Here is a 19,194-nt window from a genome sequence, read left to right on the forward strand (position 1 = left end):
AATATACTTGAGCTTTAATAAACTTCCCCACTTGTGTCACTCATTAAAAAACCCCAAAAACCTAGGGGGTTTAAAGGATAAAGTATTGAGGACATGGAGAAACAGGTTCAATAGGGATTTTCATCTCTTCAGTAAATATCCTCTTTATACTTACATACTTACCTACTTATTTAACCTGTTTGACTATCTCCCCGCCTCAGGATTCATTTACATTTCAGAAAGGACTGTATGCAATCAAAGTGATGTCCAAGACAAGTATACAGAAATAGTATGAGGCTCTAAAACTTTACATCTCATATTTAATAGGGTGATTTGCATCAGTAATTGAGGCTTACTCTATGCCAGGCATTTTACCTGCCTTATTCATTTTATAAGATAAGGACCCAGAAACCCTGTGAGGGTAGTTTCTTGCCCAAGGATGTACAACTTAGCCGACTTATTTCATACTTGATTCTCTTATTCATTATCCTAATCGCTGCTATTTTGTTTGTTTCATGAGTTATAATCTTAATGCAGAAAACTCAAGGCTCTTTATTCTTTGGGTTAAAAGCTTTGTATTCTCTAAAGACCATGGAGCTTTGCTGCTATATCTCAGTCATTTTATAAAGGTGATAATTGGCCTGGATTTTTTCTGTTTTGGGGGTAGGGGGATATTATCCTTTTTTAGCAATGCATCTTCTCTTTGTGGCATATGAACACAGGATCTTGGGAAATGGATTGACCATGTAAAGGGAAGTATTTGAGATTCTGCATTATGGTTGAGGTTATGTTTGTTGGGAAATAGGGTAGGGAAATGTTACATTGCTCCCTGGTTCTTAAGAAATGAGAGCTAAGGGGCGCCTGGGTGGCTCAGTCCTCAAGCGTCTGCCTTCAGCTCAGGTCATGATCCCAGGGTCCTGGGATCGAGCCCCACATTGAGACCCACATCGGTTTCCATGCTCTGTGGGAAGCCTGCTTCTCCTTCTCCCACTCCTCTTGCCTGTGTTCCTGCTCTCTCTCTCTGTCAAATAAATAAATAAAATCTTAAAAAAGAGAGAGAGCTAAAGAACAACATCCAGTTTTAAAAGAAACCTGAATTTTAAATTTCATAAAACACAGTTAAACTGAACAAAGAGTGGCTCCTGTTGATTTTCTCCACTGAGGAAGTAATAAAATTATACAGTCTTATTTGGTAAGAGATAAAGCTGAAATTATTCACATTTCCACAGAAATGCTAAATGCCCCCTTACATGTAGAATCCAGCTGGATAGTATTTACCCAGCCCTCCAACAAACCAAATTTGTGTTTTTCCAGACAGTGTTGTATCATTCTCGGTTTGGTTTGACCCTCCCTTCTTGCAATTACAGACAGCGATTAAAATGTACAATAGGCTTTGGTTTGGTTTGAAAACTTGCAGAACAGCCAGCTTCATCGCTCTGCAGTGGGCTTTCCAGGCTAAGGCACGTTTCCGATGTACAGATAACTACCAAGAAGCTTTGGCCCTAAACTCTGGAAAGAAGCCAAAGGAAAGTGAAGCTCCTGTCGGTAGCGTTTGTCCCGCTCAGAGAGCCCGGCGCTAGCGCATTCTTCGTGCAGTTATTGGCTGGGACTCTGCGTGCCGCTGTCGGCCAATGAAGACGCTGGAGATCGGGCCCCAGCCCGTCCCCTCTCGGCGCCCCGGGATGAGGCAGAGACTGAACAGCCGGCGAGCAAATCAACGGCATCCGGAAAGCCATGTCCGACTCCGCGCCCAGCGCTCAAGCGCTAACCCGCTGAAAGTTTCTCATCGAAAAAGCCGGAAAGATCTGGACCTTGCTAAGAGGAACTGCCTTTGAGTGAGATGGTCCCAGAGGCCTGGAGGAGCGGACTGGTAAGCATCGGAAGAGTGGTGGGAGTTTTGTTTCTGCTTGGTGCTTTGCACAAGGCTTCTGCCGTCGTTCGCTATGAGATCCTGGAGGAAAGAGAGAAAGGTTTTGCGGTGGGCAATGTGGTCACGGACCTTGGTTTGGATCTCGGCAGCCTGTCAGCCCGCAGGCTCCGGGTGTTGTCCGGAACTAGCCGAAGGTTCTTTGAGGTGAACCGGGAGACTGGAGAGATGTTCGTGAATGACCGCCTGGATAGAGAGGAGCTTTGTGGGACACTGCCCTCCTGTACCGTAACTCTGGAGCTGGTAGTGGAGACCCCACTAGAGCTGTTAAGCGCGGAAGTGGTGATCCAGGATATCAACGACAACAATCCTTCTTTCCCTACCCGGGAAATGAAATTGGAGATTAGCGAGGCTGTGGCGCCAGGCACGCGCTTCCCGCTGGAGAGCGCGCACGATCCCGATGTAGGAAGCAACTCCTTACAAACCTATGAGCTGAGCCTAAATGAATACTTTGCACTTCGCGTTCAGACGCGGGAGGACAGCACCAAGTACGCGGAGCTGGTGCTGGAGCGCGCCCTTGATTGGGAGCGAGAACCAAGTCTCCAGTTGGTGCTGACGGCTTTGGATGGAGGAACTCCGGCTCGTTCCGCCACCCTTCCCATTCGCATCACTGTGCTGGACGCGAATGACAATGCACCTACCTTCAATCAGTCTTTGTACCGTGCGCGTGTCCTGGAGGATGCAGCCCCTGGCACTCTCGTGGTGCAAGTTCATGCAACCGATCTGGATGAAGGCCCCAATGGTGAAATCATTTACTCTTTTGGCAGCCACAACCGTGCCAGTGTGCGAGACCTATTCTCCTTAGATCCTGTAACTGGGGTGCTGACAATCAAGGGTCGCCTGGACTTCGAAGACACAAAACTCCATGAGATTTACATACAGGCCAAAGACAAAGGTGCCACTCCAGAAGGAGCACATTGTAAAGTTTTGGTGGAGGTTGTGGATGTGAATGACAATGCCCCAGAGATCACAGTCACCTCCGTGTACAGCCCAGTCCCTGAGGATGCCCCGCTTGGAACTGTCATTGCTTTGCTCAGCGTGATCGATCTGGATGCTGGGGAGAATGGATTGGTGACTTGTGAGGTTCCTCCAGGTCTCCCCTTCAGCCTTACTTCTTCGCTCAAGAATTACTTTACTTTGAAAACCAGTGCAGCTCTGGATCGTGAGACTGTCCCAGAATACAACCTCAGCATTACTGCTCGAGACTCGGGAGTCCCTTCTCTCTCAGCTCTTACAGTTGTGCAGGTACAAGTCTCTGACATCAACGACAACCCTCCACAGTCTTCCCAATCCTCCTATGATGTTTATGTTGAGGAAAATAACATCCCTGGGGTTCCAATACTAAATCTAAGTGTCTGGGACCCAGATGCCCCGCAGAATGCTCGCCTTTCCTTCTTTCTCTTGGAGCAAGGAGCTGAAACTGGGCTAGTGGGCCGCTATTTCACAATAAATCGTGACAGTGGCATCGTGTCATCCTTAGTGCCCCTGGATTATGAAGATCGGCGAGAGTTCGAAATAATAGCTCATGTCAGTGATGGGGGCACTCCAGTCCTGACCACCAACATCAGCGTGAATATATTTGTCACTGACCGCAATGACAATGCCCCCCAGGTCTTATACCCCCGGCCTGGCCGGAGCTCGGTGGAGGTGCTGCCCAGAGCCACTGCTCCTGGCCATGTGGTCACACGGGTGGTAGGCTGGGATCCCGATGCAGGGCACAATGCCTGGCTCTCCTACAGCCTCTTGGGAGACTCCAACCAGAGCCTTTTTGCTGTGGGGCTTCACACAGGTCAAGTCAGTACTTCCCGTGCAGTCCAGGACACAGATGTGCCCAGGCAGACTCTTATGGTCTTGATCAAAGACAATGGGGAGCCATCACTGTCCACCACTGCAACCCTGACTGTGTCAGTAACCGAGGATTCTCCTGAAGCCCGGGCTGAGTTCCCCTCCGGCTCTGCCCCTCGGGAGCAGAATAAAAATCTCACCTTTTATCTACTCCTCTCTCTAATCCTGGTTTCTGTGGGGTTTGCAGTCACAGTACTGGGAGTGATTATATTCAAAGTTTACAAGTGGAAGCAGTCCAGGGACCTGTACCGAGCTCCAGTGAGCTCCCTGTACCGAACACCAGGATCCTCTCTGCATGCAGACGCCGTGCGGGGTGGCCTGATGCCACCACACCTTTACCATCAGGTGTACCTCACCACCGACTCACGCCGCAGTGACCCGCTGCTGAAGAAACCTGGCACTGCCAGCCCGCTGGCCAGCCGCCAGAACACGCTGCGGAGCTGTGATCCGGTGTTCTATAGGCAAGTGTTGGGGGCAGAGAGCTCCCCTCCTGGACAGGTAAGGGTTAGCATCCCAGAACGATATTAATGCTTTTTGATGCCTGCACCAGGTTCAGGAAGGAATGGAGCTGTTTTTTAGTGATGAAGATGATTTCCTAATGATGCATCCATATTTTCACCTTGCCCTGCCTAGATCAAACATCATGCCTTTGTGAAAAGGATGGCCTGGCTAGAGTGTGGTTTGTGGACCCACACAATGTAGAGTTGATCGACTCATGTGTGGCCCCTATTCCCACCCTCAGCGTTCACGCCGTCACAACTAACCAATCTTGCTAAGGGGGCATTAAATTATAAGCCAAGATCTCAGCACTCAGAACTTAGCTTGGTGTCATTTGCATTGAGAAAAAGCTGCTAGATATCTCTAACCGGTGACAGATGCTTGGAATATAGTAAGTACCTCATTTGTCCATCTTTCATTTGATTGCTACATCTTCATTAAAACTGATGGTTTACTGATAATGTTCCTTTGCCTACACAGATCCCGTACCTTGTTCTCAGATGATTTTCTATGAAAGAAATAAAATTCTAGGTGTCCTTCAAGTTTTAATTCAGGTACACTGCTGGAAATAATGTGTATATTACTTACAAAATATTTTTATGGTATAGTAGTATTATGGAAAATTTGGAAAATTGGGGCACCTGGGTGGCTCAGTCATTAAGCGTCTGCCTTCAGCTTAGGTCATGATCCCAGGGTCCTGGGATCCAGCCCCTCATCAGGCTCCCTGCTCCACGGGAAGCCTGTTTCTCCCTCCCCCACTTCCCTTGCTTGTGTTCCCTCTCTTGCTGTGTCTCTGTCAAATAAATAAATACAATCTTAAAAAAAAATTTGGAAAATAGAGAACGGTATAAAGAAATAATTATACTAACATGAATCCCTAAATCTGAAGATATAACACACCATTAATTATAAAAGTAAAAGTAATCATTTATTTTAAAAATAAATCCAGACAATCCAAAAGAACATATGGTACAAATTGAAAGTTCTTTTGTACCCCCAGCGAATAATCCCTATCCTTCCAGCATTATTTTTCTTAAGTATACACACAATACACAATGTAAAAGGTAGGTAAATTTGTAACTTGAGAAAGGTAAAGCTCTCATTTATTCAGGCTGGTAACTGCAAGGCTTTTGTCTTGGAGTGAAACTGATACACACTTCCAGTTGTGGGATAACCACTATTATTTTATGACCAATAAAGTATATTAGTATCCTAATAAGTGTATTATTGTTATTAACCCTTGGATTTGGCAGTTAGACAGATGAGGCTCCACTACTTATCAGCTGTGTGTCCTTGGCCAAGTTAATCTCAGAACCTGGTGTATCCTAAGTGTTAAAAAATTCTTAGTTATCACTATTACTATTTTTATTATTTGCCCACCCCCAATCTTAAACACACCTTGGAAATGAGAAAATCTGGAGACAGCCAGAAATGACAAAGTAGAGGCATAAATGGAAAGGCTAAGGAAAGATGACAGCCAGAAAGAAGAAGCTGTCAGACTTGGTTGCACACTAGCATTACCTGGGGACCCCTTAAAAATTCTGAAGCCTGGGCCACACCCAAGACCAATTAAAGCACAATCCCTGGGGGTGGGACACAGGGATCAGTATTTTTTGAAGGTCCCCAAGTGATTCTAATGTGCAGACTAGTTTGAAAACTACTGCTCTAGAATCTACCAGGCTATCAACACATTTATGAAGCGAAGTGTTATTCTGGTGTTCACAGAACCAGACTTACTGGGCCAGGCCGAACTTAGAAAATTCTGTTATTTCCCAACCTTAAAATATTCTATAGAATAGCTCTATAAACTTGCTGAATTGCTGTGTTGTATACCTGAAACTAATGTAACACTGTTTGTCAACTATACTCAAATACATAAATAAATGTATAAAAATACATATGTGTATAGAATAGCTCTAGAGGAGCAACGTAGAGAAGACATAAGAGGATGCTTCAGTCATCTAAAGAGAAAATCTTCCTAAACCACTAGCATCTGGGCAGCTGTTCTTAAAAAATCTAGAGCTGGTCAGTGGGTATGGAACCTCTTTGAGGGATGACAGAAATGTTCTATAATTAGATTGTGGTGATGGTTGTATCCTTTTAGTATATGTGAATATACTAAAAACCATCAAGTTGTGCATTTTTTTTTAAAGATTTTATTTGTTTGACAGAGAGACACAGCGAGAGAAGGAACACAAGCAGGGGGAGTGGGAGAGGGAGAAGCAGGCTTCCCGCGGAGCAGGGAGCCCGATGCGGGGCTGGATCCCAGGACCCTGGGACCATGACCTGAGCCGAAGGGAGATCCTTAATGGCTGAGCCACCCAGGCGCCCCCAAATTGTGCATTTTAAATGAATGAATTGTATGGTATGTGAACTGTATCTCAATAAAACTGTTTTTACCATGTAAAGATGGGAAAATCACACACTTGGTATAAAAAGATCAAGTCAGGGATTTGTAGGATTAAGGCTTTATGATGTTCCAATGCTAGTAATCAACTGTATGCCTGTTTGTTTTGGTGTGAACTTGCAAATATTGAGACCTGTAAGAGGTCTAGTTCTTGGATATGAAAGGCATCAGTAAAAGGCCAGTTTATGGTCACACAGATGACAAACTAGTAGAAAAATCATTTAAGATGTTATAGAAAGAGACTTTATTTCTTTCCAGACAAACCAGAGATGGGAGTGGGGGGAATCCTAGTGCCACACATAGTGGTTGTTTAGCTTTAGGCACATCTCTTAACCTCTCTAAACTCCAGGTTCCTCATCTATAAAATAAAGATAATATCCTTCAAAATGGTTGTGTAAGTTGAAAGTAAGCCATATAAAGCATAGTGAATATATTCATGTAAGTCTTAAGTATTCAATAACTACTATTGAACTAATGATAACAATAATTCACCATTTATTGAGCAACCCCATGTACAGACACTATAAAAGATGAAAAGACACACTTCGTGTTATTATGGTGTCTAGAGTACCATAGGAAACAGAGGCAAAAATAAATAAATAAATAACAGTGAAGATCTGCATAACACAAGAAGCTGTCGGAGCAAAGGGAAAGAAACACCTAAGCCAGCCTGGGGAAATCAGGAAGATTTCATAGAGGTGGTGATGCTTGAGCTGAGAACATAAAGTTGAGCTGAAAGCTAAGAACTTAAGTTGAGAACTAAAAGGGAAGAAGGAAAAAGGTCCTTGCAGGGAATTGCATGCAGATGGATAATGATATTTCATGATTGCTGGACCTTAAAATATGTTTGTAAAACAGTCTTGGCAAGAGATAAAGTGCAGGGAGTAGGCAGGAGTTAGATCTTAAGTTATTTTTAGGCCAGACCCAGGAGTTTTGATTTTATTCTGTATCGATGATAGTCACTGCAGAATTTTGAACTCACATATGTATGATGCATCTAGGTTTTTTGTTTTAGAGCGATTATCCTGGCACCCATAAGTAAAATAGACTGGGGATATTGCTACCGAAGACAAAGAGAACAGTTAAAAGGCTGTTAAAATACTTGAGGAGAAGATTGATAAATGCTTGACTGTAGTATAATCGTCAGGACTTGTTGATTGACATGATATAGGGAGTCAGGGAGAGGAACGAGTCAAGGATGGCTCTGCCTGTCCCTCCCCTTTGCTGACTGAGGCAGCTGGGTTGATGCTGGTGCCATTCACTGTGATAGTGAATCCTGCCCCAAACACCTGGTAGGTCAGACTGATTGATACCTCCTCTGGGAGGAGGTTTAGTTATTTTTTGGTAAAAAAAAAAAGAGAGGGAGAAAGCCAGATCCCTCTCTTTGAGACCAGAATGTAGGTTGCTAGCTTCACCATAGTCAAAACGATATTCTTGAGGATTACGGGTTTGGTTAAAAATCTGGGGAGGATAAGAAACTTGGGTTTCGCTGGTGGTTTTTGCAGCCTGTGGTGACCTAGGTGAGGATTCAGATGAGTTAAGAAATCTTATGTCCAGATTAGGCTGGATTTTTCTCTCTGTGCTCCTGATGTGTTTGTCACTAGGATTATAGCTTGCAGGTAACTACAGTGTGAGATGATCTGTGTTTCTGTGTGTGTGCAAGGTGGTAGCCAGGCTCCTGAGAGGGTCTAGAGTGAATCCAGTCTCTAGCTCCAAGAGGCCCCCTGGGGCCAAGTGAAAAGCTTGCTCATTTGAAACTGTCTCTTGTGGTAATTAACAACAAATCAAGCATACCATGGTGTCAAATAAAGGGGATTTGTGGGCACAGAGCTGTTAGTGGCTGAACTCAATCATTCAAGGAAGCTATTAAATCTGTGAACATTAGCATTCTGCCAGGTAATGAGATCTAGTCCTTAGCGCCTCCCAGACACACTGATTCTTTACTGATTTGGAACATCTCCCTCTCCTGGCTCCCTCCACCTTGCTTCATCTCCTTCTATACTGTCCTTGAAATCAATGAATGGTAATTCAGTGTATCACTAGCTAGTGTCTGAATAAGAGAGATTTGGTTTCTGCTGCACCTCCTGTTACAACAAAAACGTGTGCTGCATAAATTTAATTGGCTACATTAATGTGTAAGTCTTTCTGCAAAGAGATGGATATGTTTCTGAATAATCTGCAGAGGAGCAGAGTTTTGAGTATACGGCACTGCTTCTAATTAGTTGTTCCTCTAATACATCAGACTGAGGCAGAAACTACCCATTTAGAATATTGGTGGATGACAACACTGGCTTGGACAAAGTGACCAGTCTCAAATGGCTACTCCTCTCTGGGCTGCAGGTTGCTAGGGCTCTGGCTGTCTGTTTCCCGCCCCCCCCCCAACCCCGCCGAGAAGGGGCGGGGGGACGTTGGTGTGTTAGGGGGAAAAAAGAGCATACATACATGTTGTCTGCCTCTCATAGAGATAATAAACCTATAGAAAGAAATGCTGTTGATTGGGAGGAAGGCGAAAAGATAGGTGGTTTTTTGTTTTTGGGTTTTTGTTTTTTTTTTTCTTCAGTGCTGCGACGCATTAACCCTGCTGCTATTGGGATGTTCTCTGCTCAGCCTATTGGCTGAGCCCAGGAGCTGCTGTCTACCAATCGGGTGGTGGAAGGCAGACAAATCTACCCCGCCACCAGCAAAAACGGCGTGTAACCCTTGCGGCGCCGGCCCAGCCGCGCGCCAGAACGGCGCCACGAAAGAGAGAGAGGTGTCTCCAGCTGCTGTTGCCGTTTGGGGCGGGTCGGCTTCTTCTGCTTCCCAGGACCAGGTAGAGGGGCTAGCGGGAAGCAGCAATGCTCCGCAAGGTGGGAAGCTGGGTAGAAATCTGCTGGGGGGCTACCCTTTTGTTCCTCATTTGCCACCTGGGTTACGTTTGTGGGCAGATCCGCTACCCAGTCCCAGAGGAGTCACAGGAAGGGACTTTTGTAGGGAATGTCGCCCAAGATTTCCTGCTGGATACAGAGAGTCTGTCAGCTCGTAGGCTGCAGGTTGCTGGAGAGGTGAACCAAAGACACTTCCGTGTGGATTTGGACAGCGGAGCCCTGCTCATCAAGAATCCAATTGATCGAGAGGCACTGTGTGGACTCAGTACCAGCTGCATCGTGCCCCTGGAGTTTGTAACCGAAGGGCCTTTGGAAATGTACCGAGCGGAGGTAGAAATCGTGGATGTGAATGATCACGCCCCCCGATTTCCTCGGCAGCAGCTGGACTTGGAAATTGGGGAGGCCGCTCCTCCAGGACAGCGTTTCCCCTTGGAAAAGGCTCAGGATGCAGATGTGGGGAGCAATTCTATCAGCAGCTATAGACTAAGCTCCAACGAACACTTTGCACTGGATGTTAAGAAGCGCAGCGACGGCAGCCTGGTCCCAGAGCTGCTCCTGGAGAAGCCTTTGGATCGGGAGAAGCAGTCAGACTACCGCCTGGTGCTGACTGCTGTGGATGGAGGGAACCCCCCGAGATCTGGCACCGCAGAGCTCCGGGTATCTGTGCTGGACGTGAATGACAACGCCCCAGCCTTCCAGCAGTCCAGCTACAGGATTAGTGTGTTGGAGAGTGCCCCAGCCGGCATGCTGCTCATCCAGCTCAATGCCTCTGACCCAGACCTGGGTCCCAGTGGTAACGTCACCTTTTCTTTCAGCGGTCACACCCCTGATCGTGTGAGAAACCTCTTTAGCCTTCACCCGACTACTGGAAAGCTTACCCTTCAGGGGCCCCTAGACTTTGAGAGTGAGAATTACTATGAATTTGATATTCGGGCTCGCGATGGGGGTTCTCCAGCCATGGAGCAACATTGCAGCCTTCGGGTGGATCTCCTAGATGTAAATGACAATGCCCCACACATCACGGTGACCTCAGAGCTTGGGACTCTTCCTGAGAGTGCAGAACCTGGCACTGTAGTGGCACTCATCAGTGTGCAGGACCCTGACTCAGGGTCAAATGGAGACGTGAGCCTCCGTATTCCTGACCACCTGCCATTTGCCCTCAAGTCTGCCTTCAGGAACCAGTTCTCCCTGGTGACTGCTGGGCCCTTGGACCGAGAGGCCAAATCCAGCTATGACATCATGGTCACTGCTTCTGATGCTGGGAATCCTCCTCTGAGTACCCAGAGGACTATTTTCCTCAATATTTCAGATGTGAACGATAACCCACCCTCTTTCTTCCAGAGGTCACATGAGGTGTTTGTTCCTGAGAACAATCGCCCAGGGGACCTGCTTTGTTCCCTTGCAGCCTCTGACCCAGACTCTGGCTTGAATGCACTTATCTCTTACTCTCTTCTGGAGCCCAGAAATAGAGATGTTTCAGCTTCTTCCTTTATCTCTCTGAACCCCCAGACAGGAGCTGTTCATGCTACTCGATCCTTTGATTATGAGCAAACACAGACATTGCAGTTTGAGGTGCAGGCCCGGGATCGGGGCAACCCACCTCTTAGTAGCACCGTGACAGTTCGTCTGTTTGTGCTGGACCTCAACGACAATGCCCCAGCTGTGCTCCGCCCTAGGGCCCGGCCTGGTTCCTTATGTCCTCAAGCACTGCCTCCATCAGTTGGTGCTGGCCACCTAGTCACAAAAGTGACTGCTGTGGACTTGGATTCAGGTTACAATGCTTGGGTTTCCTATCAGTTGCTGGAGGCCCCAGACCCCAGCCTGTTTGCGGTCTCTCGCTATGCTGGGGAGGTACGGACGGCAGTTCCCATCCCAGCTGATCTCCCACCACAGAAGCTGGTCATTGTGGTAAAGGATAGTGGTAGCCCACCACTCTCTACCTCTGTTACTCTACTAGTGTCCTTGGAGGAAGATACTCATCCAGTTGTCCCTGATCTTCGAGAATCTTCAGCTCCAAGGGAAGGAGAATCCCGCCTGACCCTCTACTTGGCCGTATCACTAGTGGCAATTTGCTTTGTCTCCTTTGGCTCATTCGTGGCACTACTCTCGAAGTGTCTACGTGGGGCCGCCTGTGGAGTGACCTGCTTTCCTGCTGGCACCTGTGCCTGTCTCACCCGATCTAGAAGGAGGGAGGGGCTTCCTCCTTCCAATGGGATCCTCCGAATCCAGCTAGGGTCAGATGACCCTATCAAGTTTGTTGATGTGGGCGGCCACTCTCATGGCTGTACACCTTTGGCTTCTGCACCCACTCGGAGTGATAGCTTCATGATGGTGAAGTCACCCAGTGCACCTATGGCAGGGGAACCTGTTCGCCCAAGCTGCCCACCCTCTGATCTTCTGTATGGGCTAGAGGTGAGACCTTTGCAGGCTCAGCCAACGCTTGAGGGTTATTCTGATACAGGCTTATGGCTGGGTCACATCCCAGTGACCGTTGGTCTCTCCCTGTAAGAGTCCATAGTGAGTGGTAACTGTGTGGTAGATGGTGTGCTTTAGAAGTGTTTTGTGAATAACCAGGAAGCTGTCACAGATTAGTACTTGGGGTGGGTTATGCCCTTATCCGAGGGTAAGAAATGAAGGTAATGATCAAGAGTCAGGGTATTGTGGAAGCCTGCTGCCAGAGTGTGGGAGCGTAGAAGGCTCTACTGCACAAGGGTAGGATGTCCCAGGCAGTCGCCTAAACCCAAGAGGATGCTTTCTCTTCTTGAATGAGGAGGCCAGGTTCTGGACTACCTTGACTCTAGGTTACCATTTCCCAGAGAATTGAGGGGGACTAATATATTTGCCCCACAGTATCAAGTACTCCCTAACCCAATGTAGAGAGAACTCTCTGCTTGGAACAGCAGGAAGCACAAAGAGGAGAGAGCCGAGGGGGTAGGGAGGCATCAAGGTACAAGCAGAGTCCAGGTCTTCAGGAATCCCAGTCAGGTCCCCACTGAGATTTGAGCTAGATACGGGAGAATGGGGGCAAGGGAGCATCACTTCTTTGGTGGGAAAAGCAATGTAAGTGAGATCACTTAATGTCAGAAAACTGGTCTACAGCTGAGGAACTCGGAGACAGCCACTCTGGAACTCTTTAAGTTGAGTTGTGAAACCATAAATCCTAGAAACCGTGCCTAGCTTCTAGCCACTCTCCTGGGGGACCTGGATCAGTCCCGGGAACATTCCTCCTACCACAAGCTGTTAGGCTCATTCCACAGCTCAAGTTAGGGAGCTCAGAAAAGCTGAGTCCTGGAACCATCAGCTGACATTGAGATTCCTCAAAGCATTGATGGAGAGTCAGAACAAGGCTTGACAGGATCCTAACAAATCTTTTCTCTCATCTTAGCAGTGTTTGGCAGGATGGGGGAGGGGGGTTCACATGGGCTTTGCCTCCCCTGGAAGAACACAATTTTGTTGGTTTAAGCAAAGTAGTGGGAGCTTCTGAAGTCCTGAGGGAAGTTGCTGGGACAGAACACTGAGAAGTTTTGTACCACTTTGTCTTCCCTGTTGAGCACCATCTGAGCTGTCAAACTTTGCTGCCAAGGGGGCTGAATCAACCTGCAGCATGAAATGAGTGGGGAGGTAGGAGGTTTCATTGACACAGATTTGCCTGTTCCTAAGGTTTCCAGGACGGAGGAGACTTCATAATTGGTTGAGAGCAGACAGACTTTTTGGCCAATCAGACTCAGAGCAGAGGTGGGGGATCTGCTCTTCCTGCCCACCTCTCCTCCCCCTGTTCCCCAGCTCCACTCAGATTCAGTTCCCATCCCCCTACCCACCCACCCCCGCCATTTGGTGACTAAGAAGAACTGCTGCAGGCAGACAGACCTCGGAGCAGTTTTTAAGAGGCTGGAAGGAGACATAAGGGATTTCAGCTGCTACATTCTAAGACCTGGGTCTACCTTGGAGACAGGACAGCACAGAGTCAGTGTCCAGGAAGGGACTTCTGGGTCATGGGGCCTGAGACATCCCCACAGCTCGCTGGGAAATGGCAAGTGCTGTGCATGTTGTCCTTGTGCTGCTGGGGCTGGGTGTCCGGGCAGCTTCGTTACTCAGTGGTGGAGGAGTCTGAGCCGGGGACGTTGGTGGGGAATGTTGCTCAGGATCTAGGCTTAAAGGTGACAGATCTGTCGAGCCGCCGACTGCGGTTGGGGTCTGAGGAGAATGGACACTATTTTTCCCTGAGCTTGGTGAGTGGTGCTCTGGCAGTGAATCAAAAGATTGACCGAGAGAGCCTGTGTGGAGCCAGTATGAGCTGCCTGCTGCCTGTGCAGGTGGTGACTGAACACCCCTTGGAACTAATGCGTGTAGAGGTAGAGATCCTGGATCTCAATGACAACTCTCCTAGCTTCGCCACCTCGGAGCGAGAGATACGCATCTCAGAATCAGCTGCACTTGGGGCACGATTCCCGCTGGATAGTGCCCAGGATCCGGATGTGGGCACCAATACTGTGAGCTTCTACACTCTAAGCCCCAGCAGCCGCTTCTCTCTGAATGTGAAGACCCTAAAAGATGGGAAGCTGTTCCCAGAACTGGTGCTAGAGCGGCAGCTGGACCGTGAAGCCCAGGCGAGACATCAGCTGGTGCTCACTGCCGTGGACGGGGGTATCCCAGCCCGCTCAGGGACCACCCTCATCTCTGTCATAGTGCTGGATGTCAATGATAACGCCCCCACCTTCCAGTCCTCAGTTCTTCGTGTGGGGCTCCCAGAGAACACACCCGTGGGTACACTGCTACTCCGCCTCAATGCCACTGATCCAGACGAGGGCACCAATGGCCAGCTAGACTATTCTTTCGGAGACCATACATCTGAGGTAGTGCGTAATCTCTTTGGCCTAGACCCTAGCAGTGGAGCAATCCACGTGTTGGGTCCCATAGACTTTGAGGAGTCAAGTTTCTATGAAATTCATGCAAGAGCCCGTGACCAAGGACAGCCAGCCATGGAAGGCCACTGTATGATTCAGGTGGATGTGGGAGATGCCAATGACAATGCCCCAGAGGTACTACTGGCCTCTTTGGTCAACCCTATCCTGGAGAGCACACCGGTGGGCACAGTAGTGGGCTTGTTTAATGTGCGGGACCGAGACTCGGGGAGAAATGGTGAGGTGAGCCTTGATATCTCCCCGGACCTGCCATTTCAGATTAAGCCTTCTGAGAACCACTACTCTCTGCTAACCAGCCAGCCTTTGGACCGGGAGACCACCTCCCACTATATCATTGAGCTTTTGGCCAGTGATGCGGGCTCACCTCCCCTACACACACATCTCACCATCAGGCTCAACATTTCGGATGTTAACGACAATGCACCATACTTTAGTCAGCAGCTCTATACTGCTTACATCCCAGAAAACCGGCCTCCAGGTTCCCTTCTCTGCATTGTGGCTGCCTCGGATCCAGATACTGGGGATAATGCTCACCTCACCTACTCCATTGTGGGGAATCAGATTCAGGGAGCTCCAGCTTCCTCCTTTGTATACGTCAACCCTGAGGACGGGCGAGTCTTTGCCCAACGCACCTTTGACTATGAATTGCTGCAAATGCTGCAGATCATGGTGGGGGTTCGAGACTCTGGCTCTCCCCCACTGCATTCTAACACCTCTCTGCATGTGTTTGTCCTGGACCAGAATGATAATGCGCCAACTGTGCTGCACCCAAGACCTGGCTGGGAACTCTCAGTCCCCCAGCGTCTCCCTCGCTCTGCTCCTCCCGGCTCCTTGGTCACCAAAGTGACAGCTGTGGATGCTGATGCAGGCCACAATGCATGGCTCTCCTATTCACTGTTGCCACAGTCTACGGCTCCAGGACTGTTCCTGGTGTCTGCACATACCGGCGAGGTGCGCACAGCCCGGGCCTTACGGGAGGATGACTCTGACACCCAGCAGGTTGTGGTCCTGGTGAGGGACAACGGTGACCCTTCACTCTCCTCTACAGCCACAGTGCTGCTGGTTCTGGAGGACGAGGATCCCGAGGAAATGCCCAAGTCCAGCGATTTCCTCTCACACCCTCCTGAGCGTTCAGACCTTACCCTTTACCTCATTGTGGCTCTTGCAGCCATCAGTCTCTTATCCTTAGTCACCTTCACCTTTCTGTCAGCTAAGTGCCTTGGGGGGCACACAGATGCGGATGGGGGTGGGAGCCAGTGCTGCAGGCGCCAGGACTCCCCCTCTCGGAACTTCTATAAGCAGTCTAGTCCCAACCTGCAGGTGAGCTCAGATGGCACGCTCAAGTACATGGAGGTGACGCTGCGGCCCTCGGACTCGCAGAGCCACTGCTACAGGACGTGCTTCTCACCAGCCTCGGATGGCAGTGACTTCACTTTTCTAAGGCCCCTCAGTGTCCAGCAGCCCTCAGCTCTGGCGCTGGAGCCTGATGCCTACCGGTCCCGCTCCAATACGCTGCGGGAGCGGAGCCAGGTGAGGGGCTCCACACCGCCCAGGGTGACACCTGTGGGCTGTGATGGAGAAGCAGCCCATCCACAAAAGGGACTTTCTGCATCCACTCCTCTCGGGGTGGGACTGAGGGTCGTGGGGGTGGAGGGGGGCGTTGGAGCTCAGTGTTGCCTGCACTCCACCTGATTTTTGGAACCATTTGGACTGATTGCGTAAAACGCCAAAGTGGGGATAGGACTCTGAGTACCAGGAGGTGGTGGTGATTGTAGGTGAGGGGAAGTAGAACCAATCCCTGCCCGACTGGCATCCAGTAATCTTTTATGGCCAGCGTTGGGTGGGGGCGTGGTCCTGGGTGGAGTCAGTCGCAAATCTACTCCTGCACCCAGCCTGCTTGCCTCCCGAACCAGCTTGCTCTACCAGCTTTTAGGTTTCCTCTTTCCACTCCCTTGATGGGTGACTTCACTGTTAATGTCAGCCATCCCTATCCCCCCACCCCCCCACCCTGGTGTCAGACAAACACATCTGTAGACAGTAGAGGTACACCTCCAGCCTTCAAGCATATCCTCCCTGCAGAACACACCCACTGGTCACATGCACCAATGGGCTTGCCTCGGTGCGCGTGCACACCCCCCCCCCAACTTGGTCGTACATGCATACCGCCTTTAACTGCCAGTGCTTGCTGTCAAGTTTACATGCACTGGCTGTTCCCAGGCCCCTCACAGCTTCCCAGCCACCTGGCTCCTGGCCTCGGAGGTACTCACAGCTGACTGATCACACCCTGGTGAGGATCCCATGGTGTGGTTTCCCAGGGCCTGCCAGGACTCAGGATTCTCTTCCTGCTTCCACCTGGGGCTAGACCAGGTCACCTCTGTGCAAGAATATGAGTCTGGGAACTCTAGGGTGAGGGTGGGCTGCTCCATCCCGCTGGGGCTCCAAGCAGAGGTCACCATTGCCTCCAGCCCAGAAGCCTTGGGGGCTGGCTGAGCTACCCTGGGTCCCAAGGGTAGGATAGGCAGCCTGGGACTTCAGTGACAGTCACTCCCTATCCTATCACAGGAAGTGGGAACGTGGAGCACCTGGACCCTGGACACTCAGAGATAGGCTTTTGGCTCCGTCGTAACCTTGATGTGTTCCTGCGATCTAGGTTCAGGGCTTTGGGGGTCGCCAAAGTATCTGAGATTCTGTCAAGTCCTTCCTTCTCGGCCTGATGGAAAGCCACAGCCTCTGCCAGATGCCAGGGGGCCCTCATACATGGGACAACTATAGTAGTAAAAGGCACAAGTTTCCAAGTTTCCACAATCTCAGGAGCTTTTATTTAAAGTATAGTTACGTTCCTCCCTGCCCCTACCGAATCGGAATTAGAGTTTGAAACAACAACTTTATGTGATAGCTGATTGAGAGAGCCTTTCTGCGATACCTCCTCTGAGTACCGCCTCACTCGTTCGTTCCAAGATTTTTGTTGGGTAGATACTAGCTTCCTCACCTTATGACTGAATTTCACCAAGGTCACATGACTTGCTCAAGTTCACAGGGTAAGTGGTAGAGAAAGCTTTAACTCGGGTCTAACTCCAGAATTTGTACTTTGAGTCGCTTGCACTTGTAAAGCTGGAGGAAGGAGGGCAGTCTTCATCTGCTGGGATGGGGCATAGATGGGATTCTTTCCCTCATAGGGCTTTATGTTAGAGAAAAGTCTTCTGGGGCTCCTTATCCCTGAGCAGCCCTCACTGAACACGCTTTGGACCCGCCGTCCTTACATAGGTTGTGAGTTTTGCCCAGTAACTCTCTTCCAGTCTGTCATGGTTCTTGCATCTCTGTGTAGATTCTCCTGTGTCTAAGGCTGAGGAGTAGGCATCTCAGTGCCGTTCCCCATGGCAGTCCTGGACTAGTGCTGGTGACTCAGGGTATACCTGGGATGCTAAATTTCTGGGTTCTGCTCATATCACTGCCACCTGTGAGCCTCAGAGTGAGTCATTTGGCAGCCTTGGGTCTTTCTTCTCCTCAGTGTAATCAGAGATACATTTCTCCTCTGCTTCTGGGACTGAGGGTGAGAGTTAATTACCAGCACACCTCAGAATGGTTAAGGAGATGGCTCTTGGAGTGGTGTGTGTGTGTGTGTGTGTGTGTGTGTGTGTGTGTGTGTGCGTGTGTGCGTGTGTTGGAATAATACACCCTCTGGACCCGGGAGTGAAGAGTCTGGCCAAAGTCCTGCACCGTCATCCAGGTGGAACATGACTACAGATCAGCCCCTTAGGAGCCCTGGAGACTTCACTGGCTCTGCTTGGAGGCTGTGGGAGCTTGATCTCTGCCGGGCTCCATCCTGGCGGTTTTCTCTGCCCCAGACAGAGCGGCCTTGTTCTCTCCTCCTCAGTCGCAGCCATTGTCTGGCAGAGTTCTGGGGGTGAGAGGTGTCCTGGGGCTTGGAGGCCCTGCAAAGAATCAGTCTGGCATGACTCCTAAATTAATAATGTGTTTAGCTGTGGGAAGGGGTCGTCGAGAGCCAAGGGCCTGGAAGAGGGCTCTCTCTGAATATGTTACAGCACAACCTGGCGCAAAAAGGGTTACCCAGAGCAGCGGCCATCTTGCTGCAAGGATGCTTTGTTCCCAGCTGAGGAGCTGAATAAATTCCTTCTAGGGCTCGTGGAATTCTCATGAAAATCTCATGGGGTGGGGGGTGGGGAGAAGATACTTTCTGCCCTTGAATCTCAGCTCAGCAGTTCTGAGTCAGGCAGGGAGGAATGGGCTCTTTCTTTAGCAAAGGAGTTGGGATTTGCTCTCTATGGTCAGATCGATGTTACTTTATCTCTTTGCCTCTGGTACCTCAGATCTCTGATACCTGGGGCACGTTTTGTCTTTGGCGATGAGCCTGCCCCTCCCTCCTCTTGTCTTCTCTGTGTCCATCTCCCTCTTTCCCTCCCTGCCCAGCCCCGGGCTCAGGTGACACTCTGACTGCTTGTGGGTCCTCAGCCCCTTTCCGTCTGTTTTCTCCACAGCAAGCCCCGCCCAACACGGACTGGCGATTCTCTCAGGCCCAGAGACCTGGCACCAGCGGGTAGGTGACTTCCTCTCCAGCCCACCCTCTTCTCTGCGGCATGTTCTCAGTGTGACGACGGGGGCGGGGGGGGGGGGTAGGGCTCAGCATGTGCTACAAGGGGCTCCTTCCCTCAGTTCCGATTTCAGGGAGGTTTTAATGTATTGGGGGCTGATACACAGACCCCAGAAGGAAGAGGTTTCTACTCTGGCTCT

General features: G+C 49.6%; 1 protein-coding gene across 29 annotated transcripts in view; it reads left to right on the forward strand.

The window, feature by feature from the left end:
- The window catches only part of LOC113928569 (protocadherin gamma-C4), a 340,355-nt gene that overhangs the window by 306,325 nt on the left and 14,836 nt on the right, over positions 1-19,194 (forward strand). For 23 of the 29 annotated variants that reach the window (XR_004820054.1, XM_035727474.1, XM_035727489.1 and 20 more), the window contains one exon: positions 18,942-19,000. Coding sequence is in view for 28 of the 29 variants with exons in the window: in XM_035727474.1 (XP_035583367.1) it covers positions 18,942-19,000 (59 nt within the window). In the remaining variant the exon portion in view is untranslated. The other 6 variants (XM_035727484.1, XM_035727460.1, XM_035727485.1 and 3 more) reach the window with 6 other exon arrangements.

Source organism: Zalophus californianus, chromosome 5, assembly GCF_009762305.2.
Source record: "Zalophus californianus isolate mZalCal1 chromosome 5, mZalCal1.pri.v2, whole genome shotgun sequence".
Classification (NCBI taxonomy): Eukaryota; Metazoa; Chordata; class Mammalia; order Carnivora; family Otariidae; genus Zalophus; species Zalophus californianus.